Below are 22,015 nucleotides of genomic sequence, written 5' to 3'. Positions count from 1 at the left end.
CGGAAGCCGCGCGTTTCCCCCTGCGCGCAAGACGCGCGCGCAGCTCCGGAAGAAGCGCTGCGGCCGGCGTGGTTTCCTTCGCAGGGGACAGGAGACCTCCGAGTGATCAGGTGAAAAGATCGGGGGGGGGGGTTGCCATTGGTTTCTCTCTCTGCGTGCGCTATCTCCCCTCCCCTTATTCTTTGGCGAAGGGGCCTGCAGGCTGTTTCTCAGCGGAAGCCCGCCTGCTTTGCCACAGGTATATAGCCTGCTGGATCGGACCGAAGTAGGGTTGACATTTGGCCTGTATTTCAATGTAAAAAATGCTACGTCCTGTAGCATTGATTTAGTTTGTCCTGTATTTCAGGAATCTTTCCCCCATACCCATTTGCCAAATGAGGGACCCTCTCCAAATGCACGTGTTTGGAAGGGTGTGTGAAAGGTCATGTATTTAAGCCCTCCTGGGTATCAAAACACAGGTAGGTTTACAGATTCATGTGCCTGTGAGAGAGAGACATAGATTGCAATGCATTGCTTTGAAGTCACTTCAACACCAGGTGGGAAAAACAACTACAATTTGGCCCACAACTGCCCCACCTCACCCTGTCCTGTATTTTGCCTGAACGAAGGTGGCAACCCTAGACCAATAATAATAATAATAATAATAATAATAATAATACATTATTTATACCCCGCCCATTTGGCTGAGTTTCCCCAGCCACTCTGGGCAGCTTCCAACAACAGAACATTAAAATGCAATAATCTATCAAACATTAAAAGCTTCCCTAAACAGGGCTGCCTTCAGATGTCTTCTAAAAGTCTGGTCCAGCACCCCGTTTCCTGCAGTGGCCAACCAGGTGTCCCCAAGCAAGGAATGAGCACACTCCTTTTCTGTGTTTCCCAGCAGCTGGCGCTCAGAGATGTTGCACTTCTGATATTGAAGTGATTGGGTTGGGGGGATTTTACTTTTAGGTTATTGGACCTTAGATTGTGATCTTTGGATGAAGGACGGTATACAAATGTAATAAATAATAATAAAATAATAGTTAGACTTCAGAGAGCCTGGCCAGACCCCCTACACCCCCCAAAAAACCATTAGGGGATCTGTAGTAATTAAAGGCCCTGACTAGGACTTGGGAGACCCCAGGATTCAGTCACGGTCTCTCAACCTAAGCTACCTCACAGGGTTGTATTCCAGGATAAATTAGGGAGGGAGAGAAGCACACACACCACCTTGAATGCCTTAGAGCAGGCATAAGCAACCTTTGGCCCTCCAGGTGTTTTGGCCTACAACTCCCATGATCCCTAGCTAAGAAGACCAGGGGTCAGGGATGATGGGAATTGTAGTCCAAAAATATGGAGAGTCAAAGGTTGCCTACGCCTGCCTTAGAGGATCTAAATAAATATAATACATAAATAGTGGCCTGCATTGCAGTCAGAAGCATGAAAGTAAAAGCAGAAAGACATCAAACTGCAGGAAAGGGAAGGAGACCTTCTGCTGCACAAGTTTGTAGCTGGGTGTTCCGAACATGGTTTGAAATTAACTTTGGACTGAACCTAGTTCAAGAAATCAGTTGAACAGAACTTGGTCTGAAATGTTTTGGGATGTGTAAGAAAGATTTACTTTGTGTACCTGGAGGTATCCTTCCTTTCTCCTGCATTGGCCCGCCTTAATATAGGTACCTGTGCAGCTGTGTGGTGCTGCACTGGCAAACAATGGGTTACATCTTGCTCTGTGTTTTCCTCTTCATAGAAGTAAACAAAAAAAAAATGGCAAAAAGCTTGAGGAGTAAATGGAAGCGAAAGATGCGAGCAGAGAAGAGAAAGAAAAATGCCCCCAAGGAGCTTGCCAGATTGCAGAACATCCTCAAAACAAACACTGATGTTCTAATGGATGACGTGAAAGAGATAGCAACTGTCGTTCCTGCTGAGAAAGTCATAGAGAAGAAGGATCAGGAGGGTGAGTTGACCTATTTTTTGCTTTTGCTCTAAGGAATGCCACAAATCAGCTCTGAAAAATGGGAAGCAAATATTACATACATCCTTTGCCAGAAACACTCTTCCTCTAATTCATTTGATGTCCGCTTTTCTCATTCTCACCCCCTCTTTTTGTTTTCCAAGTCTCTCAACGTCTCTATTAATGAAGTTCAGCCATTGCTACTGTAGGAATGCAACTGCTTCCTTGGCAAGTTTAGCCAATATATATGTGGTGCAGCCAAATGAATCTCTGTAGAAGAAATTTGCTGTGTTCTCCAAGTGTATTTTGATGCATAACTTTCTTTATTCAAATGCTGAGCACTTTCTATGGGACTGTTGCCTGTGTGCCTAAAGGGTTCAGCATCTGAAGTTAAACATAGGAAGAACAAAGCGGAGGGGAATATAAAAACGTATAAAATATCTCCATACTTTTTCACACCATCCTCTTTCCAGTTCTTCTCTCCTCCTCCCACCACCAGTCAGTATTAGAAGTAGCCTGGATCATTTATCTTATTTCTCCCAACATCTTTTGATTTGCTTTCAGCGCTAATGTTTTTAACTACGGTAGCTGCTGTAACAGTTCACAATGCTCATACTTCCTTAAGTGTTTCCCCCCCTTTTCTTTTCCAGAAGGGAGTAAGATGGACATGGATTCAAAAAGAAACCAAAAAACCCTTCTGGATGAACATGGACAGTATCCAGTATGGATGAATCCCAGGCAGAGGAAGAAGCTCAAGTCAAAGCGGACCAAAGGGAAGAATAAGCACAAACCACCTAAAGGATTAGCATGGTAGAACCTGGGTGAATTTTTTAAAAAGTCATGTGTGTTTGTGGAAGAATTTTATGTCAAAAAGGCAGCAAAAAACAAACCCCCTGTGACTTAAACCATTACTACTCTCTTCACCTTTTGCTACAAATGACTAATTTCTTGCTTCAGACTCTTGGACTGTCACCTTGTGGGTGTCAGTTTGGAGGCACCTTGGAATACCTTTGATTTAATAAAACTTCCACGTGTTTAGTATGCATTTTTACATGCTGCACAAACTAGAATACAGTCAACCTGAACAGAGTGAGTTAGTCAGGTCTATGCTTTTCAAAACAATGGGACTAGTCAAATGCTTTAAGACCCAGTGATTTCAATGGAATTCAGTCCCAACTAATTCTCTGTGGATTGTGCTCATCATAAACAATGTGTGCTTCCATTTGGGTGCTGGTACCACATCCTGGCAGAATTTTTTTATTTTTATGTGGTGCGGGATAGGGATCCACAGTTGGAATCCACTAGACAGAAGTATGCAAATTAGGAGACTTGCCCTCTGAATGGGCTGGGCACCCCTTCTCATTTCCTTCCTGCCTACCTCCACAGAAGATCATCAACAGCGTGCTCACCACTTCAAAGGCTTTATGCCTCCTTAATTTCAATGATTCAGAGCTAAGCAAACGCTGTGCAGCCCAATCCAGTTTTGTTCTGTTGAGTTCCTAGCTAAGAGTACACAAAAATGTAGCCCCATTATTCCCTTGAAATCAGTATCTGTAAGGATGCAGCCCAGTACACAATTGTTTTGGAAGAAGCTCTATTGAAATCCCTGGGACTTACTTCTGAGTAGACATGCCTAGGATTATGCTGTTAATCTGTGGTCCTGTGCACATATACTTGGGAGTAAACTCCATTGAATTGACTTGGAATTACTCATGAGTAACATGTAGCTGCTCAGATTCACTTACATCCTACTCTAAATAGGTATTTTTAGCCAATAACACGAATTGAATTTAGCATTGCAAATGTCCTTGTATGTTAATAGCAAGTTGCACACTGTAGTTTTAAAAAGCTGAATGTGGAACGGATCCGGGTTTCTGTGCTTGTCAGAATGACACTCTGCATGACTTTAAGATTTACTTAGATGTTTGGTGGATGTGTAATGCTGGTTCATTGTTTATTTCTAATCTCCCTGCATGGGTTGTGAAGGGGGACTGTGTGTAGTGCAAGGAGCAGGACAGCACTGCTGCTGTTTATGCCTGATGCTGCATGGCCTGGCTAACCTCCACCCCTCTCCCACACCTAAAAAGAGCTCTGCTGGATCAGACCTAATCCAGCTTCCTGTTCCCTACAGTGGCCAGCCAGGTGCCTGTGGGAATCCCACAAGATAGACATGAGCGCAACAGCAACTTCTCCTTCTTGCTCTCCCTAGCAAATGGTATTCAGAAACATACCGCCTCCAAGACTGGAGGTTATACACAGCCACCATGGCTATCAGACATGTTGAACATGAGCCATCAAGCTGCTGCATTTTGTACTAGGCTGCAGCTCACTGGTCAACCCCAGAGGCTGCCCCACAGAACACCGTGCAGTAATCCACCATGGAGGTTACCAGTGCATGGATGGCAGTACAAGTCCAGAAATGGCCATAGCTGTCATACCAGGTGAAGCTGATTAAAGGCATTCCTAACCGCTGAGGTCACCTGCGCTTTTGGTGCCAGAGATGGATCCAGGAGCACCCACAGGCTAGAACCTGAGTACGGCTCCATCCAAAGCAAGCAGTTGACCAATTATTCAGACTCAGTTCACAATCCCTCTGTCTTGCCAGAATTCAAGCTTTGTTTGTTGGCCCTCATCTAGTCCATCACTGAGTTCAGGTACTGGTCAAGGGCTTGCATGGCCTCTCCTGCTTCAGATGCTAGTCTAGAGAAATAGACCCCAAATCTAATAATCTCTGCCAACAGCTTCATATGTATGCTAAAGAGCACCGAGGTACCTTGCAGCACATGTGCCAGGGAACCAAAAATTAACCACTGATCCTGAAGATAGAATTGGAACCAAAGAGTCAGCTCAGGGAAATGCCACTGTACTGCAACCCATGGAGAGTTCAGGTAAAAATAATACACATCCCCCCTGTCCTCTTGAAGGCGGCCATTTATCAGAGAAACCAGGGCTGATTCAGTACCATAATAAGGCCTGAACCTTGACTGAAATGGATCAAGATACTCTCTAATCCAAGAGTGCTTGCAACAGTCTCACCATGACCCCCTCAATCATCTTCCCTCACACCCAAGGGAGAATTAATGGGTCACTGTGAGCTTTTTCTGGTCAAATCGTAGCCTTTTTCAAGAAGCCTGGGACCACATGCTCCTGCAAGGATGTGTTGTCCTCCTAGCAATACCCCTTTAGTAAGTCAAGAGGAGCAAGACAACAAATAGGTACATCATGGCAAGCATCTTCTTAGCCATGACATCAGGCTGCATCGAGAGAACCTGATGCCATGGTGTCACAGTAGATATTGCGCCGAATACTTTCCTGGAGACTGCAATAAATTTCAAAATTGCACTTGAGGGGAGTGATTCTATCCTCAAAAGTGCATTGGAAACAAATTAAAGTGGACTTCTGAAGCTCCCATTTCCTGGAGGAGATGTGAGCAGGACCTCAAAAAATATTTAAAAAGTTCCACTCCCCTCACCGCTACACAGCAGGCACAATCGTGCTCTCATGTTCATTTGGCTTCACAGCATGCTTTTGGCCAGCTTGTTTTATCAGCCTTCGTTCCTTGAGGCAGAACAAGCTTTTTAGTGCTGGAGAGGGTGCTTGGGGGTGGTGATGCCAAGAGTTCAGTGCATCTCAGTGTTCAACAGTGAGAAAGGGCTTAAACCAGGTCACCTGCTCGATCCACTGAAAAAACACCAGGAGCATGAGGGAGGGAGTGGTGGTGAGGGAGGGTCAAAGCGCTGCAAGTCCAAATTTCACCAAGAAGTGATCTAAGCATGATCCCTTATACCCGTTTCCAAATTATCCCTTCATCTGAAGTCAAGACCAAACTGAAGGTATAACGTACCCTCTTTGTCCAATGAACAACACCTTGAGACAGGCCTGTGGACATCCTGGAGGCCTGGAAGTCAGCCAAAACACTAAAAGGTAAAAAAAAGGTAAAGGATCCCTGGACGGTTAAGTCCAGTCAAAGGTGATTACGGGGTTGTGGCGTTCATCTCGCTTTCAGGCCGAGGGAGCCAGTGTTTGTCTACAGACAGCTTTCTGGATCATGTGGCCAGCATGACTAACCGCTTCTTGTGCATCAGAACATGATGGAAACCAGAGCGCACGGAAACTCCATTTACCTTCCCACCACAGCAGCACCTATTTATCTACTTGCACTTTGACATGCTTTTGAACTGCTAGGTTGGCAGGAGCTGGTAGGTTGGCAGGAGCAATGGTAACACACCCCGTCGTGCGGATTCGAAACGCCGACCTTCTGATCAGCAAACCCAAGAGGCTCAGTGGTTTAGACCACAGCGCCACCCGCACCCTAACACGAAGGCAGCATCAGCATGGACTCTACAACTACCCAGAATTCTGGGTTCCTCCCAAACCACACCTGCACTGCTTCCTAGGACACGCAAGGCAGCAGGATGCATGCCACACCACCCAACTTTAGTTTTACTGTCTCCTTGGCTCGACACCAGATGCAGGCCCTCACATACAGCTCCAAGATGGAGGGGTGTCCTGGTGTTAGAGATGCAAGTTTTGTGGACCACAGCAATTCCCCCCCCCTTTGTCCTTGCACTCTGTCTTGATGCACCAAATATCTGGACAGGCCACAAGTGGGTCAAGCTCAGCTCCTCCCAGCTTGCCCACTCAGCTCTCAATAATACATGTAAGGTTGGAACCCCAATCCACAATGGCACCCTGAATTAGCAAGGTTTTATTATTATGCACCAATCGTGATTGTGTTTTATATTATGGTTGTTCCCAAGAAACATTGCCAATCACATTGCATCACATTTTCAACATTTGAAAGTGGATTTCTTTGTGGCATTGATTAGTGGAGAGGGCGTATAATTTAAAAAACAAAACAAAAACATTGTTCCCGTTTTCTCAAACTCTTCCCGTCCGTTGCATCCTGAAGCTCCCACGAAATATGCAAAAGTTCCCTGGATTAACAGAGCAGTCAGTAATCCGAGAGGACATTTTTTTCACCTCTAGGTCACTGGTTCAAATACAGCCCAGTGATGAAAAGTGATTACCATCTGATGGCTATTCAGAAGGCAATTTAGCATGAGCTGGTGGTCTCCCTCTAGTTACCCACCAACTGTTGTCCAGATCTCAACTGACACTAATTGGAACTTTTATTGACATCCAAAGCAATAAGAGCAAAGTGATGGAATTCATTCTCTCTTTAATAAATGATGCCCAAAGACTTGAGCATGTGGAAGTTTGCCTGGTTTCTTCATGTTTGATAAATACATCAAATCTTGGGTTTCCATGAAGCCCAGTAGATGGCACTATGAGTTAAGTCCAAAGAAAAATGTGATTTTGAATGTTGTTGCCCCAGACATTGCAACAACTGGAACAATGATAACCATAACATTAATAAATAACCATTTTCAGCTTGTTTGGTACGAATTAGCTGTGTGTTTGTTTGTTTAAAATATTTGTTTCATTGCTGCGCAAGCTAGAATTCCCCTTCCAAATGTTTTGATCTTTGAGAAAGCTTTGCAAAACATAAAATCTATTACCCATCATTACAGATAAGTTTCATGATTGTTTGTTTTATTTCTAAATTGGCATAAACAAGGATGTTTGGTTTGGATTTTACAAATTTCCTTGTGGTGTTTATGGCTTGAGCGATAGTGCAAGAAAACTGGGGAACGTAACTGAAGCTGACTGCTATTCTAAATATTCTAATCTATAGTGAAGGGCAAAACATGAAATCAGCAGAATGCATGGTTACATATCCCTTAAAACAATTTAAGCTTTGCTAATGCAAAAATAACATTTGTTTCCTACAAAAATGTAGTCTGACAGCCTCCCCTTAGAAGTAATCTCAGGGTCATGGGTTTGAGCCCTACGTTGGGCAGAAAAGTCTTGTATTGCAGGGGGTTGGACTAGATGTCCCTTGTGGTACCTTCCAACACTTTAATAATTCCATGATTTGTGGTCTGTGCCCTGACATAGACAATTATCTGACAGATTATGTTATTTCCAGCCAAGAAAATTAAGGTGTATTTCAAGAGTGTCAAATGGTATGATGCTGCTGAAAATAGCAGTGTTTTAGTAAAGTTTAGTTCATTTTTAAATTTTTAAAATATTTTGTCAAACTTTTCAAACTCTTGCATTTTTTTAAAAAAACTGGACAGTTGGAAAATTTGAGAATAGGTTATATAGAGTTACAGGTGACAACATTAGAAGCAGGTAATATACAGTACAAGAAAAAAATTTTTTAAAAAAATTATTGCCAAACATCAACAGAATGGAAAATTCTGGAGAGTATTGACAGGAACATAGCATGCCCTCCAACATTTATTTGATGAAAATAGGGACATCCTTTCAATGATGATGATGATGATGATGAATTTCTACCCCTTCCATCCGACTGGGTTGCCCCAGCCACTCAAGGCAGCTTCCAGCATATATAAAAACATAATAAAACATAAAACATCAAAAAACCTTTCCTATATCCAGCTGCCTTCAGATGTCTTTTAAAGGTTATATAGTTACTTATCTCCTCATGGCTCAGGGGTTGCATAACTCCATGCCCTCCAATGAAAATAGGGATGTCCTAAGGAAAAGCAGGACATTCTGGGATTAAATGAGAAACCAGGACAGTTTCTGTAAATCCGGGATTGTCCCTGGAAAATAGGGACACTTGAAGGGTTTGACATAGGAAGCTGCATAATACCAGTTCAGGCTATTTTGTCCATCTACCCTAAGTGTTGTGTACTTTGACTGGAAGTTGCTGTCCAGGGTTTGGGGCAAAGAGAGTTCTTTCCAGCCATGTTATCTGATTCCTTTTTTCCCCCCATGCCCTGCTGGGCATGCTTGGAATTTAATCTGGGGCTATGTGCCCTACCAGAGCTCTGGTCCTTCCCTTGGTTTGGAGGAGAAAGGATTTAGGCTTTTCCTGTATTTGTAGTCATCCATATAATCCGAACAGATATTCTGAGAATACAGAAGCCTGCACCGCAGTACCAGATTTACAGCAGAATCCGTCATGTCTATCAGAAACTAAAATAGCTATTTGCATCTTCTGCACATGCGTTGGGGCTAGTTTCATCCCCACCAGGTGTTACTCAATACCGGTAGCTACCTAATCATTAGGAAGTACTCAATGATTAGGCCACACAAAAATCTTACTTGTAGCAACAGCACAGTTTAAAACACAACATTGTTTTATCTGCTGATCTTCCAAAGTGTAAGTCTTCCTCTCTTTACTGGATTCATTAACTTTTTGTTTGTTTGTTTGTTTCTCTGATGGACTTCAAGACGTGCTGCTTCTTATTTCAAGTTTGATGAGTTTGGTGCTGCCTGAAGCAAAATGGTTTAGAAAACGAAACCACAGCTTCCTTTCAGAAGGATAATTCCTCTCACAAAAGGGAGTCCCTCTGAGTGGAAGGTTGTGTACATTTAAAGCACATCTCATCCCCGCAAGAATGTCAGGAACAGTAGTAGCTTTGTAATAAGTGAACTACCGTTCCCATAATTCTTTGGGGGAAGTTGTGTGCTTTAAATATATGGTGTATATGCAGCCGAAGACTTCTGTGAGACTCCTTAAGTGAAAAGGAACCTGTGGGAACTTTATGCTTTTGCTACAAGGTGGCAATGACTGAATTTCCAACCACCTGTTGGTATTTGATGTGTGTTTGTAATCATGTAAAGGAATCAGTGTCATGATTTGGAGATGGATGGATTATGGGTGGAGGGGGACAGGCAGAAAAGGAGAGAAGAAGAAGAAGAAGAAGAAGAAGAAGAAGAAGAAGAAGAAGAAGAAGAAGAAGAAGAAGAAGAAGAAGAAGAAGAAGAAGAAGAAGAGGAGGAGGAGGAGGAGGAGGAGGAGGAGGTGGAAGAAGAAGAGTTTGGATTTGATATCCCACTTTATCACTACCCTAAGGAGTCTCAAAGTGGCTCACGATCTCCTTTTCCCTTCCTTCCCCACAACAAACACTCTGTGAGGTGAGTGAGGTTGAGAGACTTCAGATAAGTGTGACTACCCCAAGGTCACCCAGCAGCTGCATGTAGAGGAGCGGGGAAGCAAACCCGGTTCACCAGATTACGAGTCCACCGCTCTTAGAAGCATAGGCTTCATAACTGATGAGCAGGGTAGAAAGCAGTGATGCCAAAGGACAAGACGAGTAAATGGTGACGATCACGCATATCATTCTCAAATCCTCTGTATCAATTATGTTTCTTTTTAAAAAGAAAGCAGTAATGTGTATGCTGCTCAGTCTTGAGCTTAGTTAGAATGGAAAGAAAAAGAATGTAAATTGTTCTGATACACTGAAAACTAGTGCCAGTTTTTGTAAATAAATAGGCGAAGGCAGGTGACACTTGCATATAAGCCTAGAGTTATTTCGCCCAGCAGTGCTTTTGTGGAGGCATGGGGGGGGGGCAGCAATGTAGGATCATGAAAAAGAATATAGTGGCCACACACCCATACTCTGAGGATGGAGCCCAGTTTGATACTGTCCCTGCCTCAAAACATGCACCAACTTCCTAAATTAAATGGGTTAATTTTAAATGTTGTTGTTCATTGTTTAAATGGCATACACGTGTGTACGATCAGATCCAACTGCCACCATTTCTCCAAAGTAACGTTTTGCAAATAGCATGCATAATCCACTGAATGCATCCTCTTCATTGAATCAAGGTTAATTGCAAAGCTGAAATATCAGGCATGGCTAAGTTGCTATTGCCAAAGAAAAAGAAGACAAAGTGGAAATAATTTGCTGAGCTCATGATTCTATGAATTTGCCAGTGGGATTTTTTAAAAAAACAAGTTGTGCTTAGGCATCTTCCTCTGTTCAGTTGTGTGTGGATCTGATGCTTCTTAATGAATCAGTCTGCTTTTGTGAACAGCGACTGGATCATATCCAAATATGACTCAATGGGAAATCAGTTAGTTTTTCTTCCTCAGGGTTGCTTTGTGATCGCATCCGGTCATTGCTAATAAATCTGAATACCTTCTAAAAGGGTTTGTATTGGACCCCAGTGTAAATCTGTGGAAGAAGCGTTTCCTTAGAGTACATTAGTAGAATTCGGCGAAGGTGGGCTTTTTATATTTTTATTTTTGAAAGCCTGATTAAAAAACAATCTCTTTGCTCACATTCAGAAGAGACCTAAGCATTTGTTTAAATCTTTCTTTCTCTTCCCTTCCTTTCCTTTTCTTTCTTAAAAAATGTTTTCTTTGAAAAGATGAAGCAGTCTGTGCAGTACACTAAAGAAATGCTCAGTTCTGCATTAATATCGGGAGCAAGAAGGCTTATAGGAGACCTGCATGCGGCCCAAAGAACAGAGCTTAGGTAAGGGTGAGGGGAGCCTGGTTTCCATGGGCAGGAGTGGCACAGAGGGATGACTCTCTCCATGCGCCATCCCTACCCATCAGAAGTGTGTTCCACTCTGCTCTGGAAATCAAGGAAATTTGGTCATGGGAATGTGACTGTGGCCACGGGGATTTTGACTGCAGGGATCAGCTGGGCCACAAGAAAGGACACAAGAAGGTGTCGTTTTTCTTTTCCGCCCTGTGTTTGTTACACGCATCACTGTTTTTGTTCCACTGCAGTTTGCCTTCTGCCCAAACTTGCGTTATCTGTCTCACTTAAGTGCTGCGGCAAAATGATGGAACTTACATAGTTACATGCTGCATTGTCATTATGCGGTTCCTATTCAATTAAATGTAAAGGAAACACAGTGCAGGTATGTGTAGAACAATCAGTTATGTGTGATTTGCAGACTGAAAGCGGCAATAGAGAACGCCAATCGTATTTGCTGAATTCTGTTCAGTTCTGGACATGGGACGAATGAGCAAATATTGTCAATTTCCATCTCTGTTTCTGGCTTTGGTGAATTTCTCCAACATCTCCAGTCCCAAGCGCCACATAGAAAGCATTCAAGCGTCCTGTGGGCCACAGTTTGCTAATATGATATACAGGTTTGCAGCTTACATTTCCCTGGATTATGATCATGCTTAATCATAGCTCTACAGGTGAGTTCCTAGGTTCTGTCAGCTCAACAAACTCTAAGGGTCACCTGCTATGTACCCCAGGGACTGATGGTGCCTAGTCACATAGGAGACTGATTCTCAGTGGCTTTTCATTAAATTCTGTGGGACCAAGTAAAATATCTGCAATCAAATCCTGCCTCCCTCAAGAAACTGAGAGGATGAGTAGACGCTCATGACAGGTTTAACCCTCATCCTAATTTTCTTGCATTCACTATAGGCGAAAAGTAAAGCAATGAAATGGGGCCCAGATACCAAGTGCCCCCCCAATTCCTAATGCTAGGTAGTTCAGCAGCCACTGAAGGGATGCACCATATGATTCTGTGTGCAAACATACAGACACATGCTCTAAGGACTTGCTGCACTATAACAACAATGAGAACCCTTTTGTCGGGAAATTCAAATTCTGCTCTGTATGCAATTCAAATAGCTATATCTAAGGAAAGGCGCATTGATAGGCACTTTCAATGCTCAAACTCACAGCTGCAGCAGACAAGATCATAAAGAAAAGTGCTATAGAGCATGTGTGAAGTACCTACTTTCACAACTGAGGGACTATACCAATCAGCTATTATCATTATTTCATTTTAAAAGCACCTAAATACAGTGTAGAGTTGTTGTTTTTTCAAATAAATAAGACAGTCCCTGCCCACAAGCTTATCATCCAATAGACATGTCACAAAAGGAAAAAGGGGTGGCGAGGGAAGAAGAAAACAAGCAAAATTGATCACCACTTGCAATTGTTATTATAACAACTGGCTGGAACGGAGTTGGTTCAGGGAGTGGGGAGCCAAACAGCAGCTGGTGTCTCACCCAAGCAGATGGAGTGGGCCCCTTTGTCCCACTTCTCTCTCTGCTACAGACAGGTGGAAAGTCTAGAAGCAGAGGCGAACAGGACAAAATGTACGCAACATTGCTTTATCTGAATATCTGGTCAGACATAGATGCGTAGTCTGGGGCAAAGCCAAACAGGACACTTTTGATGTGGACAGGTCTCCAATTTTTATTATATAAATAGGAAGAGTCATATAAGTACTTTTCCAATGACTCATTCCTTGTTGTGGTTGGGCTATATAGACTCATCTTAAAATCATGGCTGTATGTAACTGTATCTCTGTAATTTGTTTTTTTTATACTGAATATGCTCCATATTTAGTATAAAATCCATATTGTTTGTATGCTTATGTGTTAGTTTGTACATATGTTTATGATAAATCATATATACAAACACACACACACAAACACTATATAGAGAGAGGGGGGGGGCAACTGGTCTTTTAATTGGGATGGAAATTTCCATCAGAAATGTCAGACTTTTCTCTCTCCTCCTCCTCCTCCCCATTTTGTTTAATGTCTAGTCTGATTTAAGAGTTTCCGAGAACGCAGAAACTTCCTTGCCATTTGGTAGGTCCTATTAAATATATTGCCCTGTGTGGATTTTGGATTGTTTCCATTGTTATTTCAAATAATTTATTTGTCCTATTTTGTTATTTTATTGGACTGTAAGTGGTTGTTAAACAATCATGTGACATCTGGCAGTGGGAGAGATGTAAATATTTTAAATATAGTAAATAAAAAGTATACCTAAATGGACCGAGGAGAAAGCAGCAGGAGAGGAGCTAACTTTTGGATTGTATCGAAGAAAACTGTTTGAGACCATATATTTTTTTAAGCTTAGGTGATTTTTTGTAGGTGCTCTGAGGTAGGGATGGCTCAGAGGCTCGGTCTGGCTCCCAAGGACTCCCCATCTGCCTGACCCAACCAGTTTATGTTTCTTAAGTCACCTTCTTTTGCAAAAGCCAAGATACAAGGGAGTTAATGTGCATGTAGGTCACAGAGACCCGATTTTCCCCTGTATGCTTTGGTGTATTTTCATCCACAAACGAGCACTTTTAAGTCTATCTCAGTGGGCAGTGCAAGATAGGATGTGGTACCCTCTCGTCATTTGCCGCTTCCCCATCCCTTGGAGGTCCCAGGAGCTTGTATTTCCTTGTGGACATGCACAAAAGGTTGCTGAGGAAAGAGCAGGTATGCACTGGGGAGGAAACAGGGGAAGTAGCAGATGGGAAAAGGTATCTACTCTTATCGGAAAGGTATTTGCCTACCTGTGCATCACCCACTCATACTTTTTATGAATTTTGACACTGGATTAGCACAGGCATGTCCAAAGTCCGTTTTGGGGGCCTAATCCCTATAGCAGTTTATTTATTGGGATCAAATCCTAAATAAAAAGCTCACCAACTTTGGGGCAAAACCATAAAAAAGCTCAACAACCTCAACCCTAAAAGTTCAATCCTAAAAAAAGCTCAACAACCTTGGTTGGCCCTCAAGCATGTTCACTTCATCAAATCTGGCCCTTGTATTTTACATCCGTCAGGTGTGCGCAAAACAGCAGTTTCAAAAATACAAATATATTTCTGTGTCACATGCATCTCCAGCAGGTACAGGAACCAGCAGTGCCTCACCAGGGCAAAGAATGACTGGGCGGATAGAGGCATGGGAGCCTCCAATCTCCAGGAAACCGAAAGCCATGGTGAGACTTGTAATAAAAATAAAAATACAGTGGTACCTTGGTTCTCAAATTGAATCCGTTCCATAAGTCTATTCCAAAAACAAAGCGTTCCAAAACCAAGGTGTGTTTTCCCATAGAAAGTAATGCAAAATGGATTAATCTGTTCCAGACTTTTAAAAACAGCCCCTAAAACAGCAATTTAACATGAGTTTTACTATCTAACGAGACCATTGATCCATAAAATGAAAACAACAACCAATGTACTGCAGTCACACAATCTATCAGTAGCTGAACTGGGTTCCACACAGTCGCAAGAACAAACAAAAAGAGCCGCAAAAACAAAAACGCAAAATAAATAGCAAAAACAGACAGACCTCAGCGTAACACTCAAAACAGAAGTGTGGCACTCAAATTGGAAGCATAACACTCAAAATGGAGCACGTTCAGCTTCCAAAAAAAGTTTGCAACCTGGAACACTTACTTCCAGGTTTGCAGTGTTTGGGTTCCAAGTTGTTTGAGTACCGAGGCATTTGGGAACCAAGGTACCACTGTACTAATAACAACCCATCTAGCTGGGTTTCCCCAGCCACTAGCGGAACATCAACAGTATGTTTTACACACAAGCATGCAGAGCCTATGCAGGACTGGGAGAGAGATTTAGAGACAGTGTTTTTGTTTTTCTTTCTTACCTCATAGCTCCAGCTGACCTTCGGGGTCCCTTCCAACTCTACAATTCCATGATGCTACAATCCGCTGAAATGGACCTGTAATTATGGACAGATTATAATGGTAAAATATCATAAAGAGACAGCCACTTTAACAATCTCACTCTCAGCTACTCTGATAATTGTCAGCAAGAGGGCTCAAGGTTGTACCCAATTAACTTAAGCTCAGAGTAGGTTAAGGTTTAGGCTCATTATTGAACCTAAGTTCACCATATCCACTAAGATCAATAAGTCTACTCTGAGTAGGACTAGCACTGGGCACAACCCACTTTTATTTTTTAATGTAGGCATGCTACATCCTCTCCATTGGGCTGATGGAAACAAAATGGCTAGGATGTGCTACAATGAAAAGCAAATGGAAGTAAGGGGTGAGGCAATACATAGTACCCAGTAAAATATCACCACACATGTAAAAAAAAAGAAAGCCATTCATCCACTCAGTGCACTCAGGTAATGTGTGGTTTTCCCAATCACCATCACATTATCCCTGCATCAGCAAAATCCAAATTAAAAGGTAAAAAATGTGGGTTGCCACTTGGATGTGGGTGACCTTGTATGGGCAAGGGCTGGGTGATGTATCAACATATTGTCCAAAATTGGTTTGCAGTCCACATTGCCGTAACAGTTTCATAATATTCGACATGGCGATACATCGTGAATCGTGATTTGTGCGTGCGCTATGGAAAAAATCACGACGTGGGAAAAACTGTAAAGCCGGTCATCGCTTCTCTCATGATTTCTGCCGCTCCTGTTGCTCTCTACAGTCATACCTTGGATCTCAAATGCCTTGGCTCCTGAACAAATCGGCTCCCGAATGATCGAAACCCAGAAGTGAGTGTTCTGGTTTTCGAACGTTCTTTTGGAAGCTGAACATCCAATAGGGCTTCCATGGCTTCAGATTGGCTGCAGGAGCTTCCTGCAGCCAACCAGAAACCGTGCTTTGGTTTCCAAATGTTTTGGAAATCGAATGGACTTCTGGGACGGATTCTGTTCGACTTCCAAGGTAAGACTGTAGTATAAAGTAACAGTTGTAATAACAATATGTTAATGGTAAGTAGGTTTTAGAACCCTAAGTAGTAGCAGTTTGCCAGGACATTACCCCATTTCAGACATTGTGATATATCGGTACATCGTGATGTTTAGCTGGTGATAGGTCACCATGTTGTAAACCAGACATCGCTCAGCCCAAGTGTGGGCACATGTGAGGTGCTCTAAATCCACCTTAAACAGCCATGCACACACACCCAGGCAAAGGCATTTCAGCCACCTGCTGCTTTGTTGAGAGCATCTTATTTGTCTTAAAATGGGTGACTCCGTGTTTGCTTTGAAACTAGTTTGTTTACTCAGGTTCTCTTTGCCGACCCTGGTGTGTGTGTGGAAATCTGAACCATATTCAGTAAACCAGTGGAGGCGTCACAGAGCCAGCTTTCTAGGATGTCTCTGTTCAATAGCCACAAATTGTCCTGGAAAGTGCTCCGTCTTCAAAGCAGAGTTGGCCCAGTCTGCCTCAAGTGGTGATTCAGGCATTAGTCACCCTCTATGCCCGTCCACTTAAAAGTTGTACTTTGAAATAAATTTGTTCTCTAGGACTCTGTGGGAATTTTATGGGTTGCTGCCTGCATTTTTTTCATATAAATCACTTGAACTGAACATTGTTTTTAAATCCCTCTTTTAAAACCCTCGTCTATGAGTAGTTTCTTTCCTCTGTGTGTGTGTAATGTTTTGTTCTATTTTCAAGAAATGTCCTGCTCTCAGGAAATGCATGGAGTAGGAACATAAGAAGCAATCAAGCGGCGTTGATAGAAAAACAAATATAGCACTTTTGCCCGGGTTAAATGTCAGCTGTAAGGAAGTGCAGAGCATCCTACAGCATCACTCATCCCTTCTACGGACGGCTGCTCCCAAAATACAGTCATGAAAACTGGGCGGGGGGCGGGCGGGGGAAGGATGTGACAGTACATGATGGAAAGATACTCCCATCAGGCATGGGTGACAGACATCTACCATGAGTGATCTTCATTTCATAAGGCAAAGTCGGTTTCCCCCCTCCAATTGTTGCTTTATTTAGGTAACCCGCAATCCAGTGTTTGAGTTTAAAAGTTAAAATATTAACAGCAGTTTTCTATAGCATAGTGTTCCTATCAAAGTGAAATGACTCATAAGAATGCTAAATGCAAACCAGATGAGCATAAACATTAACTGGAGTGTGTGTGTGTGTGTGTGTGTGTGTTTGTGTGTGTGTGTGTGAAATCACACACACACACAATATTTAGAGAGTTCAGTGTGGGTCCTTTCATAAATTTGCAGTAATAAAACAGAAAAATTAGAGATAATTTAAGATATTTTAATTGCCCAAGACTGTTAACTTGAATTAGCATTTCCAAACCATTTCGTTGCCATTTTAATTTTTTGGGTGGTGGTGGGGAATGATGATCTCTTTAATATTTCCTGCACAGCAAGGAAGTTCAGCTCTGTGCCATATGCTGGTAATAATTTTGAAGAATCTCTGGAGTATGCTTTCAACAAAGGAATAATTCTCAGACTATAGATTTGTAGGGTATAGGAATCTACACCACAATTTGAAGGCAGGGTGCCAAACTTAGCTTCTCTTTGAACAAGACTATGGAGAGGGAAATGCTCCTATTCCCTTGCTGTTATATGCAAGGCTCCATTTCCCTCTGTGCCTCATCGCTAGGGAGGGACTCCACGTTACTAATTTGCATGGCCCAATGCTATTTCTGCTATCTGCTGTTTGTCGGAGTTAATGCGAGAGGTTGGAGTGGCGATTCTGCACATTACCTGGCTGACAGGCACAATCACCGGGTGATGTTGGAGAATGTGAATTGCTCGCAACATTTTGCACATTGGCAACATGACATGCACACTGTCCACATTAATTGTATATGTTGGCTGGACACTGAACATAGTCCCCACATGGGGACCATAGGCCAGATTCCATTAACTTCTGTGTCCAGGGCAGCTGTCTACCAGCTCCATCTGGTATGCAGGCTGAGACCCTACCTGCCTGCAGACTGTCTTGCAAGAGTGGTGCATGCTCTGGTTATCTCTCGCTTGGACTACTGCAATGTGCTCTGTGTGGGGCTACCTTTGAAAGTGACCCGGAATCTACAACTAATCCAGAAAGCGGCAGCTAGACTGGTGACTGGGAGCAGCCGCCGAGACCACATAACACTGGTTTTGAAAGACCTGCATTGGCTCCCAGTACGTTTCTGAGCACAATTCAAAGTGTTGGTGCTGACCTTTAAAGCCCTAAACGGCCTCGGTTCAGCATACCTGAAAGAGCGTAGAGCGTCTCCACCCGCATCGCTCTACCCGCACACTGAGGTCCAGTGCCGAGGGCCTTCTGGCAGTTCCCTCGCTGCGAGAAGCCAAGTTGCAGGGAACCAGGCAGAGGGCCTTCTCGGCAGTGGCACCTGCCCTGTGAAACACCCTCCCAACAGATGTCAAAGAGAACAACAACTACCAGACTTTTAGAAGACATCTGAAGGCAGCCCTGTTTAGGGAAGCTTTTAATGTTTGATGGATTACTGTATTTTAATATTTTGTTGGAAGCTGCCCAGAGTGGCTGGGGAAGCTCAGCCAGAAGGGCAGGGTATAAATAATTTTATTACTACTACTACTACTACTACTACTACTACTACTACTACTACAGTGGTACCTCTACTTACGAATTTAATGCGTTCCGAATGCACATTGGTAAGTCGGAAAAAAATTGTATCCCATAGGAATGCATTGGGAGAAAAAAATTGTAAGTCGAAGCAACCCTATCTAAAAATTCATAAGTAGAAAAAAATCCTATCTAAACTGCATCCAAGATGGCGGACAGAGCTCCGTTCGTAAGTAGAAACATTCGTAAGTAGAGTTATTCATAAGTAGAGGTACCACTGTACTACTTACCGTATTCCACTTGCAGAAGCCCATGCAAGGAATTCTGCTAGTGCAGTGGGGGCTTCCCCTGCCTCTTCCCCCCACTCAGCCAGCATGTTGGAAGAACTCACAGAACAGCAGGCAGCGGGGAGAGGCAAGAAAGGGAGGATTGTTCCATCGGAGATTGAATCTCTCCCTATTCCTTTTGCCCAGAAGGAGTTACACTTAGAGATCATGACTGTCCTTTCCCTTTTTACTTTTTATGTGACAGGTTAGATACAATCCTATCAGCACAGCCGGTAATTTGCTTTACAAGGATGCACAGATGTCTCCAGGGTGTTTGAAATGCCTTTGGGATGGTGCTTTTCTGTTCCACCTTACTTATACCACATTTAGTAATGATTATATATATCTGATCAGTGGATTGGTACTACATGCTAGTCTGTGGTGGCTGGTTGAGTCATAGCAGCACTGAACCAGCTTCTTGGGAGACTACCACACTTTAGGTCGCACTGCGACACTGCTGCAGCACAATGGGTCACGGTGGTGTTCCCTGTTTAGGGAAGCTTTCAATGTTTAATAAATTATTATATTTTAATATTTCTGTTGGAAGTCGCCAGAGTGGCTGGGGAAACCCAGCCAGATGGGCAGGGTATAAATGATAAATTATTATTATTATTATTATTATTATTATTATTATTATTATTTTACAAAGGATGATGTGCTTTGATTAACGGTGCTATGGTTCCATAATATCTCTTGCATAGCTGCTGTTTGTACTGGTTTTTATAATGAGGCTATTTATATATTAAACCATACCAATTCAGTCTCCTGGGCTGGATCTAGACACATCAAAGAAGCGTTTCCGTTCAAAGTGTTGTAAATTTAAACAGGGAAAACAGGTAGAGGAAAAACGGGACTCCACATAGCCATCTGGTGGCACACTGTTATATCGCACCTACAACGCATATACAGTCATACCTCGGTTAAAGTACGCCTTGGTTTTAGTACTTTCAGTTTAAGTACTCTGCGGACCTGTCTGGAACAGATTAATCTACTTTCCATTACTTTCAATGGGAAAGTTCGCTTCAGGTTAAGTACAGACTTCCAGAACCAATTGTGTTTGTAAACCGAGGTACCACTGTAAATCGCTTTTTCTTTACCAGTCTAGCTGAGTCCCTGGTTAATGAATGAAGTATATGCTACTATTCACCATACTATTCCAATCCATATTCTGTAATCTTGCAACACACAAAAGAGCAGGCTATATAATGGCTTATCAAAGTAAAAGCTGAGTTTAAACAAACTTCCTTCCTTCCTTCCTGAGACTATGGTTGAACTGAAAAAAGTAGCCGAGACTGAGATTGATAACGTAGTTGGCACCTTATGATCTCTTACTAGGTAAAAATATGTTTCAGAATCCCTCGGCAGAATAATAGTATATTTTAGGCCAAGAAGACCATTTCTAATATACAACAACAAATTAACAGTTAAAAACAGTTTTCGAAAATTAAAATGGGATTTGTGTGTGTGCTAAATTTCACTTGTATTGTTTCCCCAAGTAAAATATGAATTTAATACAAACATGATAAAGCACACACTCAAAAACTTTTAAAACTGGCATGTTCTTATTGTAATAGGCATGCTTGTTCAGAAATAGATGAATTTCAGACTGGAAAAAGTTGACTTCAATCGGAAATTCGACTTAATTATTTAAATTGCTTTGTTTTAAATCATCCCACACTGCAACCCCAAGATAGGAAGAACCGGCTGGTGGGTCAAACCACAGCTCTTTGACTGCACTCCTTTTCATGTTCATTAAGATAAACTTTGCAAGAGATCAACTAAACATATGTTATTAGAATTTACAAACGAAACAGAACATTGTTCAAAGCTTTTAAACACAGCAAACTGCAGTGTCTTAACTTTTTTCCTTTGCTGCATGGTCTCTGTCTCACTTAGTGCTGCCAACGCTCATGTTTTGTGGTTCAAACACTGCTGGCTGGACAAGTATAAAGGGGGATGGAGACTGGTCCTGTTGTTGGAGATAGGATTACCCTTCATACTGTCACTTTTTATCCTGCTCGTGACATGCCTTCTCTGACCACACCTGTCCCTGTTCTGAGTTGCCGTTCCAGTGCAACATCTGATGCGTTTTACTGCACCGGTGATCAAATATAATTTCCTCTGACCACAGACTTCGGGAGAGGGTGGGAACTCTGTATCTTTGAGTGGCTGGTAGAATTGCTTTAAAACTAAAAACAGAACCCGAGCTGAAGCCTAAACAGGACATAGTTTGCTCATTATTATTTTTATACATCATTCATAAACCGTGAGTAGTTCTCAGCAAAGAGGCAGGCAGAATTAAATCAGTGCCTGGCTTCTTAAAAACACTAGTGATTGTTCAAAGGGCTGTTTGCTATGAGACATTTGTACCTTTTCACTGCCAAGTCAGTGATTGGCGAGTTAGTCATCGGAATCCCTGGAGCTTGTAAATGAGAAAAGTGCTGAATAACTTGCGATCCAGCTTATAATCAACCCTAAGCAAACATTAGTAACTCTCAGCTGCCTACTCCGTCGCCCACGCCCCTGACGATACTCCTACACTCATTCCCACACTGAACCGGATCTGAGCTGCTGCCAGTAATTTTCATAAGTTGCTGCAGACAATATACTACTTTACTCTTCAATGCCCTTCTAGTAGCGCTCTCTAGCCACAGAGTCTTTTCTTCTTCTTCTTCTTCTTCTTCTTCTTCTTCTTCTTCTTCTTCTTCTTCTTCTTCTTCTTCTTCTTCTTCTTCTTCTTCTTCTTCTTCTTCTTCTTCTTCTTCTTCTTCTTCTCTTAGTATGAATTTTAAAAGCATAACATTGAATTGAGTTCTACCAGAATGATCATGTTCCAAGAGACCTGGAAAAGCATGCCTTGCCTCTCACCTGCCCAGAGGATATGCTAT

The 22,015-nt window shown here is 42.5% G+C and overlaps 1 protein-coding gene across 1 annotated transcript; it reads left to right on the top strand.

The window, feature by feature from the left end:
• On the top strand, nt 1-2,825 carry LLPH (LLP homolog, long-term synaptic facilitation factor). Its single transcript, XM_035128565.2, has 3 exons — nt 1-110; nt 1,733-1,939; nt 2,587-2,825. Exons 2-3 carry the CDS (start codon nt 1,750-1,752, stop codon nt 2,748-2,750), a joined length of 354 nt encoding a protein of 117 aa, XP_034984456.2. The 5' UTR covers nt 1-110; nt 1,733-1,749; the 3' UTR covers nt 2,751-2,825.
• Nucleotides 2,826-22,015: the final 19,190 nt, after the last annotated feature.

Source organism: Zootoca vivipara, chromosome 10 (assembly GCF_963506605.1).
Source record: "Zootoca vivipara chromosome 10, rZooViv1.1, whole genome shotgun sequence".
NCBI lineage: Eukaryota > Metazoa > Chordata > Lepidosauria > Squamata > Lacertidae > Zootoca > Zootoca vivipara.
The sequence above is the reverse complement of the archived record's forward strand: the minus strand, read 5'-3'. Positions and strand labels throughout refer to the sequence as shown.